Source organism: Styela clava, chromosome 12, assembly GCF_964204865.1.
Source record: "Styela clava chromosome 12, kaStyClav1.hap1.2, whole genome shotgun sequence".
NCBI classification, from domain to species: domain Eukaryota; kingdom Metazoa; phylum Chordata; class Ascidiacea; order Stolidobranchia; family Styelidae; genus Styela; species Styela clava.
This window is the reverse complement of record NC_135261.1, coordinates 13,625,298-13,649,512: the sequence shown is the minus strand read 5'-3', so window position 1 is coordinate 13,649,512 and position 24,215 is coordinate 13,625,298. Positions and strand designations below refer to the sequence as shown.

Genomic DNA, 24,215 nt, shown 5'->3' with positions numbered 1-24,215 from the left:
CATTAATTTCCCTAACAAATCTACTATTTATATACTTAAGAATCGTTGCGCTAGGCCAGGGGAGGCCAACACGTCGATCGCCACGTCTCGAGCAGTCCATCGCGTCTGATGTTGAGTGAATTTTATTGAAATATTCCCAAAAATTACCTTGAACCAGTTGTGAGTTTTGCAACAGGACGAATACAGACAGTACTTTACATGCGCAAAATACATTATACACATACAGTATTTGAGTCTGGGCAAGCCCGATTAAGCATATTATTATCAAGTAACAAATGCAAATTTTTCCTCTGCCAAGGTTTAAACATGAAGTGCCGAATATCGCGTGTATAGACTCTAGTCTAGAATGACAAACGACCCTGCAATAACTTCCGCAGTATGCGAGAGTTGTTGTTTCAATCCAAGAGTAGAGTGATAAATTTCATTCGCAATATCCACATATATCCACATATATCTCATTCGCCGAATACTTTTTCCATATGATTCCGTTTTTCATACATTTCATTCACCAGATATATATTTCGTTTCCCTCATAAAACAGTCGCCGTGATTATTCGCTCGTTAAAAAAACGACTTTTTCAGTGAGACTTTTCTGTGGCGTATAATATCCAATCCCTGGTAATTAACTTAATTGTGTCTAACGTAACTCGCGTGACGACTTTTAAATACTTTGCTACTCTAAAAAAACAAATGTAATATGTGGACATGAACACATGAGATAAACTGTCTAATTATATTTAATCTTGTTAATTCGTTATCGCCAGTAGAGAAATCTATAACACCGATCCGTTCAATCGCAATGCTGCCACTCGGAATATTTTTAAGGTGTAATCGTTATAATCTCACGACGTAAAATCTATTTTAGAACAATGAATGTCGTTTGGATTAATTAATTTATCATCATATTTAATTTACCTTCTCAATCCTCGTTGCGTTCACAACTTTGTATAATGATAACACTGAAACTTTCGACAGCAATAGAAAGAAATGGATAAAAAGGTAAATCTAATGAAAATTGATTTTTTTTATTTCAGTGCCAACCATAATAGCAAAACAATCGATCCTTTAAGCAAAATGCACGCGGTATTAGCGACAAATGGGACATGTGGTACAAGTGGGGCACGTGGTACAAGTTGAACACGTGTGTCAGGTGCGACATATGGGACACTTAGTACAAGTGGGACACGGGGTACAAGTGTGACACGTGGTACAAGGGATACACGTGGGACAAGTGTGACACGTGGGACAAGTGTGACACGTGGGGTAGGTGGGACAGGTGGGGCAAGTGGGACACGTGGGGCAAGTGGTACACTTGGGACAAGTGATGGGACATGTGGTACACTTGGGACACGTGGTAGAAGTGGGTCACGACATTTTGGAGACAACGCCATTTAGTAGGGACATAGCGGACATAGTCATTTTAGTAGGAAAATATCGGCTTTGCGATTTTAGATGGGACATAGCCATTTTAGTAGGGACATAGCGGACATAGCCATTTTAGTAGGAACATAGGGAGCATAGCCATTTTAGTAGGGACATAGCGGGCATAGCCATTTTAGTAGGGACATAGCGGACATAGCCATTTTAGTAGGAACATAGCGGGCATAGCCATTTTAGTAGGGACATAGCGGACATAGCCATTTCAGTAGGAACATAGCGGGCATACCATTTCAGTAGGGACATAGCGGACATAGCCATTTTAGTAGGGACATAGCGGTCATAGCCATTTTAGTAGGGACATAGTGGACTTCGGCATTTTAGTAGGGACATAGCGGACATAGCCATTTTAGTAGGGATATAGCCATTTTAGTAGGGACATAGCCATTTTAGTAGGGACATAGCGGACATAGTCATTTTAGTAATAATAAAAAACAATACGGAGAATATTGCTATGAAAAACAAGTCCTTGTTTTAAAAAAGGGTGTTTTAAAAAATTCAACTAAAATAAATGCATTTGAACTTAATTTAGAATTCAATTCATTTGTGGATATAAACCATGTCTTTTATTCACGTGATGGAAATGTGATCATTCATGTTTGGTGCAATGAAAACGGTAAGGGCTTGACAACTTGTATATAATCAGGAAAGTATTCAAGTAGACAAACTTGAGGGACGAAGATTGTTTTCAAAATTTCCATTCAGTAAACTGTAATTTTATCTCGTCTATTATGCAATTAACTTGAATATACCGGAAGAGAAAAAAAGATGCATGGGGATATTTTCTCGTCACTTTTTGTTTAATGAAAATCGATGTAAAAAGCAATACAATAGCTGCTATTTTTCAAGGTGATATATAATAGCAATAGATTTAACATTGAATCATGCTGGTCATACATTGAATTTTCAATTTCAAACAAAGACTATTGTAGCCGAATATTATTTTTATGCAAAATTTCATCGAACTAGGCCCCGTAAACCCGATGAGAGCATGGTTTATAACTTTACTTTGAGCGCTGCTAAAAAATATCTCAATATATTGTATTCGGTAAATGAAGTAAATACAAGATGAAGTAAATACGAGTCGACTGCTGAAGATGCTCTCTATGTTCACAATACTTTCACCAAGTGGAAGCATGGATGGGAAAATGATGCATGCAAATAAATTTGAGAAAGAGCAACATTATTAATTTCAATTATTATGAAAAACTTACGTTTTTGATTCGCACAAAAGAAGATATTATTAATAAAGATTTCGTGCATTTAATAAACGGTTATTGTTTTTGATCCCTATATAGGGTTATAACAACAATACATTTATCCCTCATGAAATGAATGTTTAATCTGGATAATGAGTTTGCTTTAATGAAATGCTAAATTTAGATTGAGACATATCCTGCCCAGCTTGTAACGTAGAAAGTTGTGTTGCTGCTATGAATTGTCTTCCATCTGCGAACTTATCCGATAGTCCTGTTGACTACTTTACGACCTTAGGTAATTATTAGACTTCGAAAATCTGGACTCCAATATAAAGCAATATATTAATCAGAAGTTATACGTGTTCAATTGGGAATCCTGTTATTTTGGTATAACGGTTAAACAACCTTTCCACAATCTGTCAATTTTTATTGCTTCGTTTAAATAAACAAACAATAACTCAACAATCAAAGTGTAGAAAGTACAAGATACGACAAAAAGTATAAACTGCCTTACATTTTGGGTTAAGTTATTCCATTTGAAGGCTTTTGGAATTTGTCCGTTTTGTGGATAAATCCTCTATCTTTATTTATCACTTTTTTCGGAAAGAAGTTCATTTTTGACCAATCAGAAACTAGTTCGTTTCGTTTTTGATAGGTGAAATTTTGGTTGAGCAATATTAGTATTGTTTTCGGTTTATAGCATCGGCGCAGTCATAGAGGTCAAATGTATTGTAAATATATAGCAAAATAGATTGGAATAGCATAGATTTTGTGGATATATCAATGATATCATTGTTTTAAGAACATGAGATCATTGTTTTATTCAAGTAGAAAAATACCTGTGTTTCTTCTGAGGTTAAAGTTCACAATCAAAATTAATTCGGTGCATATTCGATAATTTGCAAGTAACAATTAAAAATTTGTTACAAGTTACATAGAAATTTAAATTTCCACAAAGACAACATTTGTTTTCATACAGTATCCTAAATATAAAACTTTGCCGTTCATGCAGCAGACGTAGATTAATAGCTTTTAGAATCCTATCTGTAATCTTTTAAGCGCAGAATATTCAAGTCCGTGGCATTTTACGAATGAGTTCGCTGTATGAGTCTTAGTCAGTTTTAGAGAATCATAAGAAGTTCGGTTGAAGGTAGACTCGTGACTCGTCCAAAATATCAAAAGGAAGTTGAGCAAAAAATTAGGGAAACCAAGGCAGGATCATGCACGAAACACAAATGGAGAATGCTATGGGATATCCGGATATCGGGTTAGTCGAAGTCAAAGCAAATGTCAAGTTTAGTGTTAAACTGTTTATACCAAGAGTTTTGTTGATGTTGTTATTTTGAAATACTTACTTGAATTTTTATTTGACGCTCTTATACTTTGCGTTGTCTTTTATCTTGCTGCTTGTTGCTTATCAGCAAAAATTTTTTTAACAATCTGATTTCTAATGTTTCAAGGCTAACATAAAAACACAAAAAATCTTTACACTTTATGATAATTTTTTTTTTTTGATTTATTGAATTTTTCATAAAAGTGTGAAAAGATCATGTGAAAAATTCAAAAATTTCACGGAATACTCCGCTTTTCCTTTTTCAATTGCTTGGCACTAAAACAAAATTTATGTGCTGAATTTGTTTTTTTGGATTGATGAAATAAAAAGACTGGCTCTCTCAATCAACAATTTGGGACTTCGTTATTGGATAGTTGTGTCCATTGTTATTATTACGCCATGTAGGATATCCTTACAAAAAGTTCATTGAACAAAACAACAAACAAGTGTGACGGAATATAATGATGCTTTTATGTATAATATAGAAAAACAAAATAATCGCTGAAATAAAGGATCACATGGAACTAAACGTTTTATGGCACACACTGCCTGACTTCAATCAGCATGTATTTGTGGTGCCAAGAATTCTTCTGTTGAGTCACTAATGGGAAGCTTGCCTTCTGGGTTTGAATACGCTGAGCCTGACAGACGCTGAATTTCTCATGCACACAACCAGACAAAGTTCCGAAATAAACTTGCTTCGTTGACTCCATTCAACATATAAAGGGATATTGTGTCCAATCGTATGTAGTCGTGTGAGGTCATGTGATTTAAAATAGTTTGGACTACAACGCTTCCACACCTTATTTAATCAGATACATATATAACTAAATGCACAATAATGCAGTTTAGGTTACAAACCTAATTACTTAATTCCTATTCTAACCCATCTCTATAAGTCAGCACCAAATCTACAATACAAACGATAGAATACAATACAAAAGACTCTTTCACGAAATACTGGAGAACAAGGTAGCTGTCCCAACAACTGTGTGCAAAAATATACACAACGGGCTAAATGAGAAAGGCACAAGATCGCAATCACAAATTATTATTTCAATCGAGTAAGAGTCATGAAAATGGATCATAAGCATATACCTAACACAATTCTTAATACGTGAAATAATATGCAAATACCAATGTGCAGTGACAAGATACATCAAAATAAGTACATAGGAAAAACAATATGTTGCAACACTGTAAACCAATGTGCTTTATTATACATAAAAAAGGGTAATTGTTTATACGCTGTCGCCTAGCAGAATTAGTTGAAGATAATGAGAGACATAATATCTAGACCTTTAAACGAAAAAATCAATCATTCTCAACATGGTATTATGAAAATAACTAACAAGAAAAATAAAATGAATTATGTATTGGGGTCCCAGCGACAGTACTCGTTTGGATTTTATACCAGATCTTGGTTTTTTTTTCAACGGTCATATTCAGGAATCTTTACACGTGAATTTCCAAGGCTTTGAATGTTTAAATTCTGGCCCCCAAACCCCCCTTTTACACTTCTAGCGGCTAATCGTAATCACGTTTGTTACTATTACCTCAATATACACATAGTGTATCGTCTTGAATAACTTTGATAGCGTTGAACTTTACATTCTAAACTTTCGGTGGACCTGACTACTACTTTTTCGGTGGACCTGAAGACATCTCGCGCCCAACCAGTGTGCGTGCGCGCATAGTTGGGGGACTGACGTTACATAATATACTGTTCTGAGACGATTTGGCTGTGCATAAATATTGTTTTCAATATCGGAAATGCAGCTTTTTTCAATATAATGGTTCTGGGCCCCAAAATGGTCTGCTGGGTCATCTGCGAAGTTTCAAATTGCAATAAACGTTTTACAAAATTTGCCACCTGAACTCAACTTTTTATGTAGCTGCCTAGCTATTCAGAATATGGATTTCAATCTTAATTTAGCATCTGATACAGTCAAACACTCGTATTCTGATAAAACATTTACTAGGATTCTTATAATAACGGCTTGCTATTGTGAGCATGTTGAAAGGTAAGTATTGTGGACACAAGGTGCATCTTCAGCAGTTGACTTTAAACTCCGAGGAAACACTTGAACCGCATATTCTGTCACGACGTAAGAAACAATTCATGTGACACTATTTTCCCTGCGTTGTATGTCACAATGTGACGACAATGACTAGAAAATATAAAATATATGCTTGAGAGCAGCAGCAAATGGTTACCAACAGATTTTTTTTCAGCAAAATTATAGACCAGGAAAGAACGTTATCAGCTACATTTAGTTTACCATGATATAACTAATTAAAAACAATTTACCTAAAACAATTGCATGCTATGTGGAAGAGTCTGGAAACATCAATTCCTCAAGTATATAAATAGTAGATTTGTTAGTGAAATTAATTCCCAGAAATATCTCAGTGGACAAAATACCTTCTATAATGACGCCGTCGTAATTGATATAGCCACAGCTTAAGGTGGAACTTGATTATTTTTTAACATACTACAAAATTGCAATAAGTGTTATTGAATTTCTCGACTACTCGTCACCTCACAGTGAATTGTAAATTTGTGCCACTTCAAATTAAAAAAAGTCATTTGCATCATTATAAAAGATGTCAAATGTCAAAATTATATCAAAAAAATTCATTATACCTAATAATATGCAATACATTTAATTTACAATAACATTCAAACTGAGAATCAGCCATTGTTACGTCACTTGATCTTGCTACATTGGACAGAACAGTTGCAAATTTATTAACTGTCATCAGCCTTTAAAGAGCTCTTATGTGTCTTGAACTTCATTAGACCAAAAGGGGCAAAAATCAATTCTACATGCATCCTAGCTTGTCAATCGAAGAAGCCACGATCAGAGCCAGGACGTGCGCGCGCGATTTCTCAACATGCACAAAAATATACTTATAAACACTATATCATCAGAACAATTTGAAGCGTTTTTCATTCGAGAAGAAGAGACCGCTTGAACAGACGTAAATATTCCGAATATAGTCTTTCAGCAAATCAGCGTTGCGATCGCTCCATGATGTTTATCCTTCTTGCAATTGTTTCTGCCCTCGCTGTGACAAAATGTGCAAGTACTTGTATATTGCCGGAGATAACATGTGAAACAGCATGGGAACAAGTGAGTAATTTATAGTAATTTAAAAACAAACGTAAATTAAAGTTAGTGAGGGTATATAAATCCAAGATTCCAGGTGTGTTTATACACCGAAAGTATTGATAACTGGGACTGGGACTAAAACTAGCATAAAGGTAATCATTGCTCCGGTGCATATTTCATCACCGATGAGAGAATATAATCCATAAGTATGAGTAAAAAATAGATATTTTGATATATACATGCATGTTGGAGAAAACTCATATGCCTGATTTGATGCCATTTGCAACATGGTATGCAAATACAGCCAATTCATATGCTGTATTAATAAATAGCTAACTCATTGCTCAAGTTGTAGGCTATGTATACTTATTCCATGAAATCATGTACATGCATGTACAACATTTACATGTGTTTTTTTATCAGAGATATTGAATAAGATTCATATGTTCCATAAAATTAAACACCTTATAGCAAAACAGAATCATGTTGCTTTTATTCTCAACAAATCTTCGAAACGATTTCTCAAAATAACATGACAAGCAACTTGACACTAGTGTAAATTAGATATATTGAATAGGTTTTGCTCAAGATCTTCAACGTTCATTGTGTTTTGGCAATAACAGTGGACAGTGATATTTTGCCTGAAACTTAGGAAACTCCTTAAGTCACCTCATCATATACGGGCGATCCGGTCCGCATATGGTTCGCAAAAGCTTTTAATTAATGTGGTTTACAATAAGGTCTTGTGCGATTGAAGGAACAATCACTACGGAATCGCATGCGATAATAACATAATTTTCCAACGAAACCGCAATGACCGAAAAATAAGTGATTAAGAAAAATGGCCAATTTGTCATTTTAGTGAAGGTTGATGCTCAAAGGTTAGGTCAGAGTGATTACCCTGATACTGATAGTAAGTACCTGTCATTAGTTGAGTTTTCTTTAGAACTGCATTTAGAGGTAAGTTGCTTATCCAGCTACTTGAGCAATAATTTTATATCTATACTCGTCGAACTCGAGGCTACGGATATCAAATTGTGTAGTCTTCTAGTCCAACGATGTCGAGATTGTGTAATGAGAAGTACAGCATGTTCCTATCCCGTCAAACTCAAATCCGGGAATGTTATAAGTTGTAGTATATATATATACTAGCAGTAGGAGAAATTCCCCATTGTAAAAGTATTAGAGATTGCTACGGTACGTACTCAAACGTTCATGCACCGTTACCCTTAAACAGCACTCCTACACATTGTCATCGCCCATCGTCAATAATTAAGAATCGTTGTGTTAGGCCATGGAAATCCAACACACACGTCGATCGCCACTTCTCGAGCAGTCCAACGCGTCTGATGTTGAGTGAATTTTTTTTTGAAATATCTCCCAAAATTACCTTGAATTAGTTGTGTGTTTTGCAACAGCACGAATACCGTATTTCACATGCGCAAAATACAATATACACATACAGTATTTGAGTCTGGGCAAGCCCGATTAAGCATATTATCACGTAACAAATGCAAGTTTTCCCGCTACCAAGGTTTAAAAATGAAGTGCCGAATATCGCGTGTCTAGACTCTAGTCTGACAAACGATCCTACAATAACTTCCGCAGTATGCGAAAGTTATTGTCTCAATCCAAGAGTAGTGTGATAAATTTTATTCGCAATGGTAGCAGTGGCATCAAAATGCCCAATTTGTTCTAATTCTAAGCAAGCGAAGAAGAATCGCGTTTGGAGGAAATTGGGAATAATATACTGAAGTTTGAGCATTCATGTAACATTCATAGTTTGAGAATATTTATTTTTCGCTGTTTGTATAATACTTGGCATGATTTCTTAAAATTTTCAATACTTACGACTAAAAATTAGGCACGTCCTTTATCTGAATTGTATAATTAAATAAATCTCAATTAGATAATGAAACATACTTTGCGGGTACAATCAAATGATCAAATCAACAACTTAAATGAAACATAAAAAATACAAATGTTGTGTCGATTTTAATATTAATATGCCCATGAAGCCTTCTTATTGGCAGCGGTGGAATTTTTGTGAGCGTGTGGGCAGTTATCTGCACATTCAGTGCCCATTCGTTTTTGTGTAGGGTGTCTATTTTGAAGATTTTAGTCGATCGAGGACAAAAGTAGGTTGGCCACCCCTGTGCTAGGCGAACGGTATTTGGCGGATGTAACCGCAAATGCAACTTTGTCGGAGATATTCAGCCTAACACATATTTACATTTTTGCTGTCTTTGATATTTACACTAATTACAAAGGTGGTAGAGAGTTCTCATGAACATGACACTGAACATCTTACTGCCTCTATGCTCATGCAATCTTCAATGGCTGAGAAATTCACGATACTGAAAAATAATTTATAGGTTTTGCAAATTGTGCGGGCTGAAATTTATTTTTTTGAGTCATTTTTGACTTACGTACTGCAGATTTAAAGAGGAAGTGTCTAGGAGTTAAAAAGAACAATTTTTAAAGCATAGGCGCATTATTATTAAGTTAAATTTTGAACGGATTGAACTAAATTTTCAATCCAATATATTTTGTCACAATATTCGGACCTCTTGAAGTATGCGCACCAAGATGGCGCACAACCTGAACTCAGGTTGTGTACCAGGTTAGGGTTCAGGTTATGCGACATCTTGGTGTGCATACTTTTGAAGCACCCAATATTCTACTTCATTGTTCGTAGTATCGCATTGATGCGATTTATTGCGATGTTATCCTATTATTTGTTTATTCATCTTAAGTTTGAAACAATTCTTTGTAAAAAAAAGAATATGCCATCTTCGGATCTTTATTTTCCTCAGATACAAGTTAAGCAGTATGATCCTATGTTTCTTCTGTTCAGATGCCGGACAAGTTATACCAGGTATTTGGCGACAATGATCCGTTTAACCAAGTAACATCATGTCGAACTCTAACGAATATACGATCTATAGGCAACACACAGCAGATGAAAATAAATTTTACGAGTTACTCGTAAGTTCATTATAAATTGTCAAATTTTTATTATGAATTTCTGATATTTTTTGATTTGCAGGATACATGAAGATATACATGTAACGAAATGCAAATATCATATAGAATATTGGTTAAACTATAACCGTTCAATATTAATATGCACGATATTCAATATCATAAATATACACAACAAATATATTGGCACATCCCTGAAAATATACAAGTTTTGAATTGTAAGATCGTTTCCTTAGGTCGGTATTATATAGACTCGAATAAAATTTTCTAAAATAATTTTTAAAACCATTTGTAGACACAACTGAAAAAATATATTACAACAATTATTGAAACATGTCAAGGACTGCTAATGTTCCATGTAGGGTTGAGGCAATTTTGAGTGACATGAGACTGTTTATTGATCTCCTCTGCTTCATTTGGACAGAAGTAGTCAATTCAGAAATAGTAGTAGCTTAACTTCTGGGAGCGAAAAATAACCTATTGTGTTATGTTGTATATTTTATCATGCATAGTGAAGCAACTAAGTGTAGCAATATGTGATGAAATTTTTAGAAAATTATAATTTATATTTGCATGATAAGCTATTTGAAACGAATAATTTGAATTTTTTTCAAATTTCAGTGAGACGTTTGGTCACGCCTCTTTCAATGGCGTTTTCCAAAAGCAAAATACAGGCATCTACAGAATAATCATATCGGAAGAAGCTCGTCAAGGTATAAACGGTCTTGATCCTCTAGTTTGAACAAGCAGTTTAGAGGGAAATAGTAGTAGATTAGTTGAGCAGTAGTATAGCTGATGATCTGTTGTTTGTCAGAAGACAATATAGGGCTCAGTAATTTGCTGTTAGGTATAATATAGTTTTTTTAATATAGTATTTCTTTGCATTATGCACATGGACCCAATTTTAACTATTGTCAAGCTATCTGACTGTCGCCCACTTTTTCTATATGTATAATTTATCCGTCTCATCATCTCTCTTCCGACCTAGATAAAAATGTTATATTTATATGGCTGAAATTGTTTTATAATTTTTTTATGTCCTTGCATATGTGAAACATATATACATTAAGTATACAGTGGCGAAAGAAATTTTTGGAGATGATGCAATGGATAATATAAATCTTATCGTATACTAAAAATCAGTATTATAGATTATCATAACAATATAACTTACATTTGCTTTTTTTTCTAACACTCTTTCGTTAGACGTAATACAACATGACAAATTCATTATTGAAGGGAAGAAAACAAGGAACGGCGTTGATTCTATTAAAGGTGCTGTTTATTAACAAACTTTTTTTTTAATAAAATTGAAAAAGTGCACTTTATATTTCAAGATTAACCCGCCATGACATTGTCTGGTTGGATTTTTGATCGGATGTTAACAAAAGTGAATGTTAAAACTTGCCTAATCAATTCTTATCGTCAATATATCCCTCGAAACGCTACAGATATCAATCACTACTTGTCCGTATATGACCACAAGCTTTTGACAAATTATTACGTGAACCACTCTTTCACGGCGGGAACTTTTCTCGAATTTGAACATAGTAGGTATTTGACGCAGGTTGCCGCCAAGACAACCATATACTCTTTGTTATTGGACATGAAGATGACGTATGAAATCATTTTTCATTGAACTCGAAGCGAACATATCAATCGTTTTGTTAATATGTTGTTGTTGTTCTTTTTGTTTTTTGGTTGGTATTTTTCTTTTCATCGTTATGAGAATTTTTTTTTATCCTTTTTAACTACTTGATAATGACTTGTAATGAAATTGACCAATGAAATTTTCAGTGGTGAAAGATTGTATATTTCCCTATTAGTATTATTATTTTGAGTTCTTTCAAAAATGTCTGTGGTCTCCATATAGGGTTCGTTTTTCGTATGCGATGTTGTCATCAGAATTGAAAATTGCGCACTGCGCCAGCCGCCAGGGTTTCGTGATCACATCTTAGTGGCATGGTGGTCAGACTACCTGTACTGTAAAAGATTTGATACTGCCTAATTTTGTCTTTTGTATCCATGTATTTGAGCATTGCTCTGTTGTTTGGTTATTATTGTAAAAAAACAACAACACTTATTTCTTCAACCACTTGACCAATTTCTTTGAAGTTTTCAGTGGTTGAAGTTTGTTGTCGCTAGGAAAGTATTCAAATTGAATTCGAGGATATCTGTTGGCTCCATGGAATTTGTTTTACCTTAGAAGATTTGTGTGGTGACGTCATCAAAATAAACATTGGGTGTCGGGATTTCATGACTACATCTCGGTGAACTGGTGGTCAGACTACCAATACTGTAGTAGATTACTACTACTACTTTGTTTTGATCTTTGTGTTCACATATTTGAGCCTGCTCTCTTGTTGTGTTACCACAATGACGAAAACTTCACCAGATTTATGCGGTGAGCGGTTTACAATCCACCTGATTTTGAATTGTGTTTAGCAGGGCCGCCAAAACAAACCATTTTGGCGTATTTTGCGTCATTCCAACGGGTATTTCAATAAATAATAAAAAACAATACGGAGAAAATTGCTATGAAAAACAAGTCCTTGTTTTACGGTGTTTTGGAAAAATCCAACTAAAATAAATGCATTTGAACTTAATTTAGAATTCAATTCATTCGTGGATATGGACCATGTCTTTTATTCGTGTGATGGAAATGTGATCATCCATGTTTGGTGCAATGAAAATGGTAAGGGCTTTACAACTTGTATATGATCAGGAAAGTATTCAAGTAGACAAACTTGAGGGGAGAAAGATTGTTTCCAAAATTTCCATTCAGTAAACTGTGATTTCATCTCGTCTATTGTGCAACTAACTTGAATATACCAAAAGAGAAAAAAAATGATGCATGGAGATATTTTCACGTCACTTTTTGTTCAATGAAAATCGATGTAAAGAGCAATGCCATAGCTGCTATTTTTCAAGGTCGATATATAACAACAATAGATTCATCAGTGAATCATGCTGGTCATACATAGGATTTTCAATATCGAGCAAAGACTATTGTAGCCGAATATTATTTTTATGCGAAATTTCATCAAACTAGGCCCCGTAAACTCGATGAGAGCATGTTTTATAACTTTACTTTGAGCGCTGCTAAAAATATCTCAATATGTTGTATTCGGTAAATGAAGTAAATAGAAGATTCGATATTTTATAGTCCCCGACGAGACACTGTCTCTTGAATGACTTACTGCCTTGAGTTAGAATAGCGCAAAGCAATACATAACTCCCATTGCATATTGATAGGAAGAGCGGTTGAAGTGTTCAAAGGGAGTACAAAGTCGACTGCTGAAGATGCTCTCTATGTCCACAATACTTTCGCCAAATGGAAGCATGGATGGGAAAATGAAGAGCTTTACCTTTCTACATGCAAATAAATTTGAAAAAAGAGCAACATTATCAATTTCAATTATTATGAATAACCTACGTTTTTTATTCACACAAAAGAAGATATTATTAATAAAGATTTTGTGCATTTAATAACCGGTTATTGTTTTCGATCCCTATATAGAGTTATAACAACAATACATTTATCCCTCATAAAATGAATGTTTAATCTGGATAATAAGTTTGATTTTATGAAATGCTAAATTAAGATTGAAACATATCCTGCCCAGCTTGTAACGTAGAAAGTTGTGTTGCTGCTATGAATTGTCTTCTATCTGCGAACTTATCCGATATCCTGTTGGCTACTTTGCGACCTTTGGTATTTATTAGACTTCGAAAATCTGGACTCCAATATAAAGCAATATATTAATCAGAAGTTATACGTGTTCAATTGGGAATCCTGTTAATTTGGTATAACGGTTAAACAACCTTTTTGCAATCTGTCAATTTTCATTGCTCCGTTTAAATAAACAAACAATAACTCAACAATCAAAGTGTAGAAAGTACAAGATACGACATAAAGTATAAACTGTACCTTGGATGGGATAGTTGCGGGTTGTCCCCTATCATATTCCTACCTTCTCTCCCCTTTTCGCTCTCCGCCTTACATTTTGGGTTAAGTTATTCCATTTGAAGGCTTTTGGAATTTGTCCGTTTTGTGGATAAATCCTCTATCTTTATTTATCACTTTTTCGGAAAGGTTATTTTTGACCAATTAGAATCTAGTTCGTTTCGTTTTTGATAGAAGAAATTTTGGTCGAGCAATATTAATATTGTTTCCGGTTTATAGCATCGGCGCAACGTCGACGTCGAATGTATTGTAAATATATAGCAAAATAGATTAGAATAGCATAGATTTCGTGGATATATCGATGATATCTTTGTTTTAAGAACATGAGATCATTGTTTTATGCAGGTGGAAAAATACCTGCGTTCCTTCAAAGGTTGAAGTCCACTATCAAAATTACTTCAGTGCGTTTTCGAGAATTTGCAAGTAACAATTGAAAATTTCTTACATGCTACATAGAAAGGTAAATTTACACGAAGACTATATTTGTTTTCATACAGTATACGTAATTCAAAACTTTGCCGTTCATGCAGCAGATGTAGATTGATAGCTTCTAGAATCCTATCTGCAATCTCTTAGGCGCAGGACCAGCGGGTAGCGAAAATATCCGTGGCATATCACGAATAAGTTCGCTGTATGAGTCTTAGTCAGTTTTCCAGAATCATAAGAAGTTCGGTTGAAGGAAGACTCCTGACTCGTCCAAATTATCAAAAGGAAGTTGAGCAAAAATTAAGTAAACCAAGGCAGAATCATGCGCGAAACACAGATGGAGAATGCTATGGGTTATCCGGATATTGGGTTAGTCGAAGTCAAAGCAAATGTCAAGTTTAGTGTTAAACTGTTTATACCAAGAGTTTTGTTGATGTTGTTTTTTTGAAATGCATACTTGAGTTTTAATTTGACGCTCTTATACTATGCGTTGTCTTTTATCTTGCTGCTGCTTATAAGCAAAAATTTTCCAACAATCATTACATTGGTGAAATAAAAAGACTAGCTCTCTCAACAATTTGGGACTTCGTTATTGAATAGTTGTGTCCATTGTTTTTATCACGCCATGCAGGACACCCCCGCAAAAAGTTTATTGAATTAAACAACAAACAAGGGTGACGGAATATAATGGTGCTTCGATGTATAAAATAGAGGGGCAAAATCAGGGCTGAAATAAAGGATCACATGGAACTAAAAGTTCTATAGCACACACTCCCTGACTTCAATTAGCAAGTATTTGTGGTGTCAAGAATTCTTCTGTTGAATCACTAATGGGAAGCTTGCCTTCTGGGTTGGAATACCCTGACAGACGCTGAATTTCTCTTGCACACAATCAACCAGACAAAGCTCTGAAATAAACTTGCTTTGTTGACTCCATTCAACATATAAAGTGATATTGTGGCCAATCGTATGTAGTCGTGTGAGGTCATGTGATTTAAAATAGTTTGGACTACAACGCTTCCACACCTTATTTAATCAGATACATATATACCTAAATGCACAATAAATGCAGGTTAGGTTATAAACCTAATTACTTAATTCCTATCCTAACCCATCTCTATAAGTTAACACTAAATCTACAATACAAAAGACCATTTCACCAAATACTGGAGAACAAGGTGCTGTCCCAACAACTGTTTGCAAAAATATGCACAAAGGGATAATTGAGAAAGACACCAGATCGCAATCACAAATTATTATCTCAATCGAGTAAGAGTCATCAAAGTGGATCATAAGCCTATACCTAATTCTCAATACGTGAAATAATATGCAAATACCAATGTGCAGTGACAAGATACATCAAAATATGTACATAGGAAAAACAATATGTAGGAACACTGTAAACCAATGTGCTTTGTTATACATAAAAAAAGGTAATTGTTTCTATGTTGTCGCCTAGCAGAATTAGTTGAAAAAATGAGAGCCATAACTACCCGGAACCTTTAAATGACAAAACCAATCATCCTCAACACGCTAATATAAAAAAACTAACAAGAAAAAGAAAAACAACATAAATTTTGTTTTGGGAGCCCAGCGGGAGTACTCGTTCAGATTTTATACCAGATCTCTCGATTTTTTCAACGGTCATATTCAGAAAACCTTTGCATGTGAATTTCTAAGACTTTGAATGTGTAAATTCGAGCCTTCAACCCCTTTTGAAAATTATGGTGGCTAGTCGTAACACTGGTAACACTGTGTCACGTATGTTAATATCACCAATATACATAGTGTGTCGTCTTGAATAACTATTATAGCAAGGGACTTTTCAAACTATACTTTCGGTTGGCCTGACTACTACTTTTTCGGTGGACCTGAAGACAACTCGCGGCACGCCAGTGTACCTTTACGCATACTTGGGGGACTAACGTTTCAAATATATATACTGTTCTTAGATGATTTGGACGTGCATAAATATTGTTTTCAATATTGGAAATGCAGCTTTTTCCAAAATAAAGGCTCTGGACCTAAAGTGGTCTGGTGGATCCTCTGCGAAGTTTCAAATTGCCTTAAACATTTTACAAAATTTGCCAACTAAACTCAACTTTCCGTGTAGCTGCCGAGCCTTTTAGGATGTGGGTTTCAATCATATATAGCACCTGATACAGTCATAATCTTGTATTCAAATAAAACATTCACTTTAGGATGGGTAAATGTAGTATTCTCCTAATAACGGCTTGCTATTGTGAGCATGTTGAAAGTTAAGTATTGTGAACATCTTTAGCTGTTGACTTTAAACTCCATTTGAACTCTTGAACCGCACTTCCTGTCAAGATGTAACAATCAATTCATGTGACACTATCTTCCATGCGTTGTATGTCAAAATCTGAAGTGAGTGTTGTGTAGTAGTCTTTGTGACAGGGAAGTTCTTCCAGCCGTTTTGCCATTTCAGTAAGGGTTGGTGCTCAGAAATTGAAGGTCAGAACAGTTTGATTGCCCTGATACCGCTATAATAGTAAGTACCAGTCATTGGTTGAGATTTGTTTATAACTGCATTTAGGAGTAAGTTGCTTATCAAGCTACCAGAGCAATACATTTTACATCTACCCGGTCGAACTCGAGGCTACAAAAATCTTGGGTAATGACGTCATCGTAATTGATATAGCTACAGCTTAGGTTGGGCGAAACCTGACTATTTTTCAACACAATTTTTAACATACTACATAATTGCAATAGGTGCGATTGAATTGTTCGACTATTCGTCACTTCACAGTGAATGGTAAATTTGAGAGAAACTTATTTGTATTATGATTTACCTAAGATATCTAACGTTGCAAATTATATAAAATATGATGTATACTTATTTAAATGCAATGCATTAGATTTGCAATAACATTCAAACTAAGAATAATACTGCCTAATACTACATTGGACAGAACTGTTGCAAATTTATTAGCTGTCACCAGCCTTTAAGTGCTCTTCTGTGTCTCGAAATTCATCAGATCAGGAAAGAGGCGGAAAAAACGATTCCACATTTTCCCAGATTATCAATCGAAGAGGCCACGACGCAGAGACGAGACGTGCGCATGCACAACGTGTCATGAATCATTGTGTGCGATTTCTCACCATACACAAAAATAAAGGTATACAACACACCAACATGAAATCAGAACGATTTGCGGCGATTTTCATTCGAGAAGGAGAGACCGCTTGAACAGACGTAAATATTCTGAATATAGTCTTTCAGCAAATCAGCGTTGCGATCGCTCCATGATGTTTATCCTTCTTGCAATTGTTTCTGCCCTCGCTGTGACAAAATGTGCAAGTACTTGTATATTGCCGGAGATAACATGTGAAACAGCATGGGAACAAGTGAGTAATTTATGGTAATTTAAAAACAAACGTAAATTAAAGTTAGTGAGGTCATATAAATCCAAGATTTCAGTCGTGTTTATACACCGAAAGTATTAAAAATAATGTGATAAATCGCCTTTATGACTGGGGCTAAAACTAGCATAAAGGTAATCATTGCATTGGTGCATATTTCATCACCGATGAGAGAATATAATCTATAATTATGAGTAAAAAATAGATAATTTGATATATACATGCATGTTGGGGAAAACTCATATGCCTGATCTGATGCCATTTGCAACATGATATGCAAATATAGTCAATTCAATGAATTCATATGCATATATTGCCAGTCGTATATGAATAAATAGCTAACTCATTACTCAATTTATGGGCTATGTATACTTATTCCATGAAATCATGTACAACATTTACATGTGTTTTTTATCAGAGATATTGAATAAGATTTATGATGTTCCAAAAAATTAAACACTGTATAGCAAAACATAATCATGTTACTTTTATTCTCGTCAAATCCTCGAAACGAATTTTTAAAATGATATGACAAGCAACTTGACACTAGTGCAAAATGGATATATTAAATTGGTGTGGCTCAAGATCTTCAACGTTCATTGTGTTTTGGCAATAACAGAACTTAGCAAACTCCTTAAGTCACCTCATCATCTACGGGCTACCAGGTCCGTATATGGTTTGCGAAAGCTTATAATGCGGTTTACACAATAAGGTCTTGTGCGCTTGAAGGAACAATCACGAGGGAAGCGCATGTGATAATAACAGCATTTTCCAACGAAACCGCAATGACCGAAAAATGATTAATTGCGAAAAATGGACAATTTTCCATTTTAGAAAGGTTGATGCTTAAAAATTAGAGGTGTGGTCAGGGTGATTACCCTGATACTGAAAGTAAGTACCTGTCATTAGTTGAGTTTTTTTCAGAACTGCATTCAGAGGTGAGTTGCTCGCTTATTCAGCTACCTGAGCAATACATTTTCGCATGGGTACCCGTATCGCATTGATGCGATTTATTGCGATGTTGTTATATTATTTATTTATTCATCTTAAATTTGAAACAATTCTTTGTGAAAAAAAGAATATGCCATCTTCGGACCTTTATTTTCCTCAGATACAAGTTAAGCAGTATGATCCTATATTTCTTCTGTTCAGATGCCGGACAAGTTATACCAGGTATTTGGCGACAATGATCCGTTTAACGAAGTAACATCATGTCGAACTCTAACGAATATACGATCTATAGGCAACACACAGCAGATGAAAATAAATTTTACGAGTTACTCGTAAGTTCATTATAAATTGTCAAACTTTTATTATGGATTTCTGATAGTTTTTGATTTGCAAGATACATGAAGATATACATATAACGAAATGCAAATATCATATCGAATATTGGTTAGACTATAACAGTTAAATATTAATATGCACGATATTCAATATCATAAATATGCACAACAAATATAATGGGACATCCCTGAAAATATACAAGTTTTGAATTGTAAGATCATTTCATACGGTCGGTATTATATAGACTCGAATGAGTTTTTCTAAAATAATTTGTAAAACCATTTGTAGACACAACTTAAAAAATAAAATACAACAATTATTGTAACATGTCAAGGACTGCTAATGTTCGGTGTAGGGTTGAGGCAATTTTGAGTGACATGAGACTGTTTATTGATCTCTTCTACTTCATTTGGACAGAAGTAGTCAATTCAGAAATAGTAGTAGCTTAACTCCTGGGAGCGAAAAATAACTTATTGTGTTATGTTATATATTTTATCATGCATAGTGAAAACAACTAAGTGTAGCAATATGTAATGAAATGTTAAAGAAAATTATGATTTATATTTGCATGATGAGCTATTTAAAACGAATAATTTGAATTTTTTTCGAATTCTAGGGAAACGTTTGGTCACGCCTCTTTCAATGGCGTTTTTCAAAAACAAAATACAGGCATCTACAGAATAATCATATCAGAAGAAGCTCGTGAAGGTAAAAACGATTTGGATCCTCTTGTTTGAACAAGTACTATAGAGTGAAATAGTAGTAGACTAGTTGAGCAGTAGTATAGCTGATGATCTGCTGTTTGTCAGAAAATAATATAGAGCTCAGTAATTCGCTGTTCGTTATAATATAGTTTTTTTAATACAGTATTTCTTTGCATTATGCGCATGGGCCAAATTTTAACTATTGTCAAGCTATCTGATTGTCGCCCACTTTTTCTACATGTATAATTTATCCGTCTCATCGTCTCTCTCCCGACCCGCGTAAATATGTGTTCTTGTTATATTCTTATGACTAAAATTGTTTTATTTTTTTTTATGTCCTTGCATATGTGAAACATATATTCATGAAGTATACAGTGGCGAAAGAAATTTTTGGAGATGATGCAATGGATAATATAAATCTTATCGTATACTAATAATCAGTATTATAGATTATCATAACAATGAAACTTATATTTGCTTTTCTGTAAAACTCTTTCGTTAGACGTAAAACAACATGACAAATTCATTATTGAAGGGAAGAAAACAGGGAACGGCGTTGATTTTAATAAAGGTGCTGTTTATTAACAAACTTTTTTTTTATTAAAATTGGAAAAGTGCACTATATATTTCAAGATTAACCCGCCATGACATTGTCTGGTTGGATTTTTGATCGGATGTTAACAAAAGTGAATGTTAAAACTTGCCTAATCAATTCTTATCGTCAATATATCCCTCGAAACGCTACAGATATCAAGCACTACTTGTCCGTATATGACCACAAGCTTTTGACAAATTATTACGTGAACCACTCTTTCACGGCGTGAACTTTTCTCGAATTTGAACATAGTGGACGTATGAAATCATTTTTCATTGAACTCGAAGCGAACATATCAATCGTTTTGTTAATATGTTGTTGTTGTTCTTTTTGTTTTTTTGTTGGTATTTTTCTTTTCATCGTTAGGAGAATTTTTTTTATCCTTTTTAACTACTTGATAATGACTTGTAATGAAATTGACCAATGAAATTTTCAGTGGTGAAAGATTGTATATTTCCCTATTAGTATTATTATTTTGATTTCTTTCAAAAATGTCTGTGGTCTCCATATAGGGTTCGTTTTTCGTATGCGATGTTGTCATCAGAATTGAAAATTGCGCACTGCGCCAGGGTTTCGTGGTCACATCTCAGTGACATGGTGGTCAGACTACCTGTACTGTAAAGGATTTGATACTGCCTAATTTTGTCTTTTGTATCCATGTATTTGAGCATTGCTCTGTTGTTTGGTTATTATTGTAAAAAAACAACAACACTTATTTCTTCAACCACTTGACCAATTTCTTTGAAGTTTTCAGTGGTTGAAGTTTGTTGTCGCTAGGAAAGTATTCAAATTGAATTCGAGGATATCTGTTGGCTCCATGGAATTTGTTTTACCTTAGAAGATTTGTGTGGTGACGTCATCAAAATAAACATTGAGTGTCGTGATTTCGTGACCACATCTCGGTGAACTGGTGGTCAGACTACCAATACTGTAGTAGATTACTACTACTACTTTGTTTACTACTTTGTTTTGATCTTTGTGTTCACATATTTGAGCCTGCTCTCTTGTTGTGTTACCACAATGACGAAAACTTCACCAAATTTATGCGGTGAGCGGTTTACAATCCACCTGATTTTGGATTGTGTTTAGCAGGGCGTATTTTGCGTCATTCCAAAGGGTATTTCAATAAATAATAAAAAACAATACGGAGAAAATTGCTATGAAAAACAAGCCCTTGTTTTAAAACACGGTATTTTGGAAAAATCCAACTAAAATAAATGCATTTGAACTTAATTTAGAATTCAATTCATTCTTGGATATGGACCATGTCTTTTATTCGTGTGATGGAAATGTGATCATCCATGTTTGGTGCAATGGAAATGGTAAGGGCTTGACAACTTGTATATGATCAGGAAAGTATTCAAGTAGACAAACTTGAGGGGAGAAAGATTGTTTCAAAAATTTCCATTAAGTAAACTGTGATTTCATATCGTCTATTGTGCAATTAACTTGAATATACCAAAAGAGAAAATGATGCATGGAGATATTTTCACGTCACTTTTTGTTCAATGAAAATCGATGTAAAGAGCAATGCCATACCTGCTATTTTTCAAGGTCGATATATAACAACAATAGATTCATCAGTGAATCATGCTGCTCATACATAGGATTTTCAATATCAAGCAAAGATAGTTGTAGCCGAATATTATTTTTATGCGAAATTTCATCGAACTTGGCTCCGTAAAACCGACGAGAGCATGATTTATAACTTCACTTTGAGCGTTGCTAGAAAATATCTCAAGGTAAATGAAGTAAATACAAAATTCGATATATTAAAGTCCCCGACGAGACACTGTCTCTTGAATTACTTACTGCCTTGAATAGAATAGCACAAAGCAATACATAATAACTCTTTTTGCATATTGATAGGAAGAGCGGTTGAAGTGTTCAAAGGGAGTACAAAGTCGACTGCTGAAGATGCTCTCTATGTCCACAATACTTTCGCCAAGTGGAAGCATGGATGGGAAAATGTAGAGCTTTACCGTTCTACATGCAAATAAATTTGAAAAAAGAGCAACATTATCAATTTCAATTATTATGAAAAACCTACGTTTTTGATTCACACAACAGAAGATATTATTAATAAAGATTTTGTGCATTTAGTAAACGGTTATTGTTTTCGATCCCTATATAGAGTTATAACAACAATACATTTATCCCTCATAAAATGAATGTTTAATCTGGATAATAAGTTTGATTTTATGAAATGCTAAATTAAGATTGAAACATATCCTGCCCAGCTTGTAACGTAGAAAGTTGTGTTGCTGCTATGAATTGTCTTCTATCTGCGAACTTATCCGATATCCTGTTGGCTACTTTGCGACCTTACGTATTTATTAGACTTCGAAAATCTGGACTCCAATATAAAGCAATATATTAATCAGAAGTTATACGTGTTCAATGGGGAATCCTGTTAATTTGGTATAACGGTTAAACAACCTTTTTGCAATCTGTCAATTTTCATTGCTCCGTTTAAATAAACAAACAATAACTCAACAATCAAAGTGTAGAAAGTACAAGATACGACATAAAGTATAAACTGTACCTTGGATGGGATAGTTGCGGGTTGCCCCCTATCATATTCCTACCTTTTCTCCCCTTTTCGCTCTCCGCCTTACATTTTGGGTTAAGTTATTCCATTTGAAGGCTTTTGGAATTTGTCCGTTTTGTGAATAAATCCTCTATCTTTATTTATCACTTTTTCGGAAAGGTTATTTTTGACCAATTAGAAACTAGTTCGTTTCGTTTTTGATAGAAGGAATTTTGGTCGAGCAATATTAGTATTGTTTCCGGTTTATAGCATCGGCGCAGTAATCAACGTCGAATGTATTGTAAATATATAGCAAAATAGATTGGAATAGCATAGATTTCGTGGATATATCGATGAGATCATTGTTTTATGCAGGTGGAAAAATACCTGCGTTCCTTCAAAGGTTAAAGTCCACTATCAAAATTAATTCAGTGCATTTTCGAGAATTTGCAGGTAACAATCGAAAATTTGTTACATGCTACATAGAAAGGTAAATTTACACGAAGACTACATTTGTTTTCATACAGTATACGTAATTCAAAACTTTGCCGTTCATGCAGCAGATGTAGATTGATAGCTTCTAGAATCCTATCTGCAATCTCTTAAGCGCCGGACCAGCGGGTAGCAAAAATATATAAGTCCGTGGCATATAACGAATAAGTTCGCTGTATGAGTCTTAGTCAGTTTTCCAGAATCATAAGAGGTTCGGTTGAAGGAAGACTCGTGACTCGTCCAAATTATCAAAAGGAAGTTGATCAAAAATTAGGAAAACCAAGGCAGAATCATGCACGAAACACAAATGGAGAATGCTATGGGTTATCCGGATATCGGGTTAGTCGAAGTCAAAGCAAATGTCAAGTTTAGTGTTGAACTGTTTTTACCAGGAGTTTTGTTGATGCTGTTCTTTTGAAATGCATACTTGAATTTTTATTTGACGCTCTTATACTATGCGTTGTCTTTTATCTTGCTGCTGCTTATAAGCAAAAAATTTTCCATCAATCTGATTTCTAATCTTTTGAGGCTACCATAAAAACACAAAAAATCCTTACACCTCATGATAATTTTTTTTGATTTATTGAATTTTTCATTGTGAAACGTTCAAAAATTTCACGGAATACTCCTCCTTTCCTTTTTCAATTGCTTGGCACTGAAACAATATTTATGTGCTGAATTTGTTTTTTGCACTGGTGAAATAAAAAGACTAGTTCTCTCAATCAACAATTTGGAAGCTTGTTGAAGCTTGCCTTCTGGG

General features: G+C 34.5%; 2 protein-coding genes across 4 annotated transcripts; both read left to right on the top strand.

Annotated features, from left to right (window-relative positions):
* The first annotated feature begins 6,909 nt into the window (after window positions 1-6,909).
* Window positions 6,910-14,066, top strand: LOC144430789 (uncharacterized). Of its 3 annotated transcripts, none has more exons than XM_078118893.1 (6): window positions 6,910-7,106; window positions 9,943-10,073; window positions 10,692-10,783; window positions 11,277-11,345; window positions 12,682-12,765; window positions 13,326-14,066. In XM_078118893.1, the coding sequence occupies exons 1-6, from the start codon at window positions 7,005-7,007 to the stop codon at window positions 13,454-13,456; spliced, it is 609 nt and encodes a 202-aa protein (XP_077975019.1). In that variant the 5' UTR covers window positions 6,910-7,004; the 3' UTR covers window positions 13,457-14,066. The 3 variants fall into 3 exon arrangements, with proteins under 3 accessions (XP_077975019.1, XP_077975020.1, XP_077975021.1); XM_078118895.1 differs by lacking the exon at window positions 6,910-7,106 and adding an exon at window positions 7,830-8,045; XM_078118894.1 differs by lacking the exon at window positions 12,682-12,765.
* A 3,587-nt stretch (window positions 14,067-17,653) lies between these two features.
* On the top strand, window positions 17,654-22,867 carry LOC120330349 (uncharacterized). Its single transcript, XM_078118909.1, has 6 exons — window positions 17,654-17,832; window positions 19,000-19,130; window positions 19,751-19,842; window positions 20,341-20,409; window positions 21,672-21,755; window positions 22,303-22,867. The coding sequence occupies exons 1-6, from the start codon at window positions 17,731-17,733 to the stop codon at window positions 22,431-22,433; spliced, it is 609 nt and encodes a 202-aa protein (XP_077975035.1). The 5' UTR covers window positions 17,654-17,730; the 3' UTR covers window positions 22,434-22,867.
* The last annotated feature ends 1,348 nt before the right edge of the window (window positions 22,868-24,215 follow it).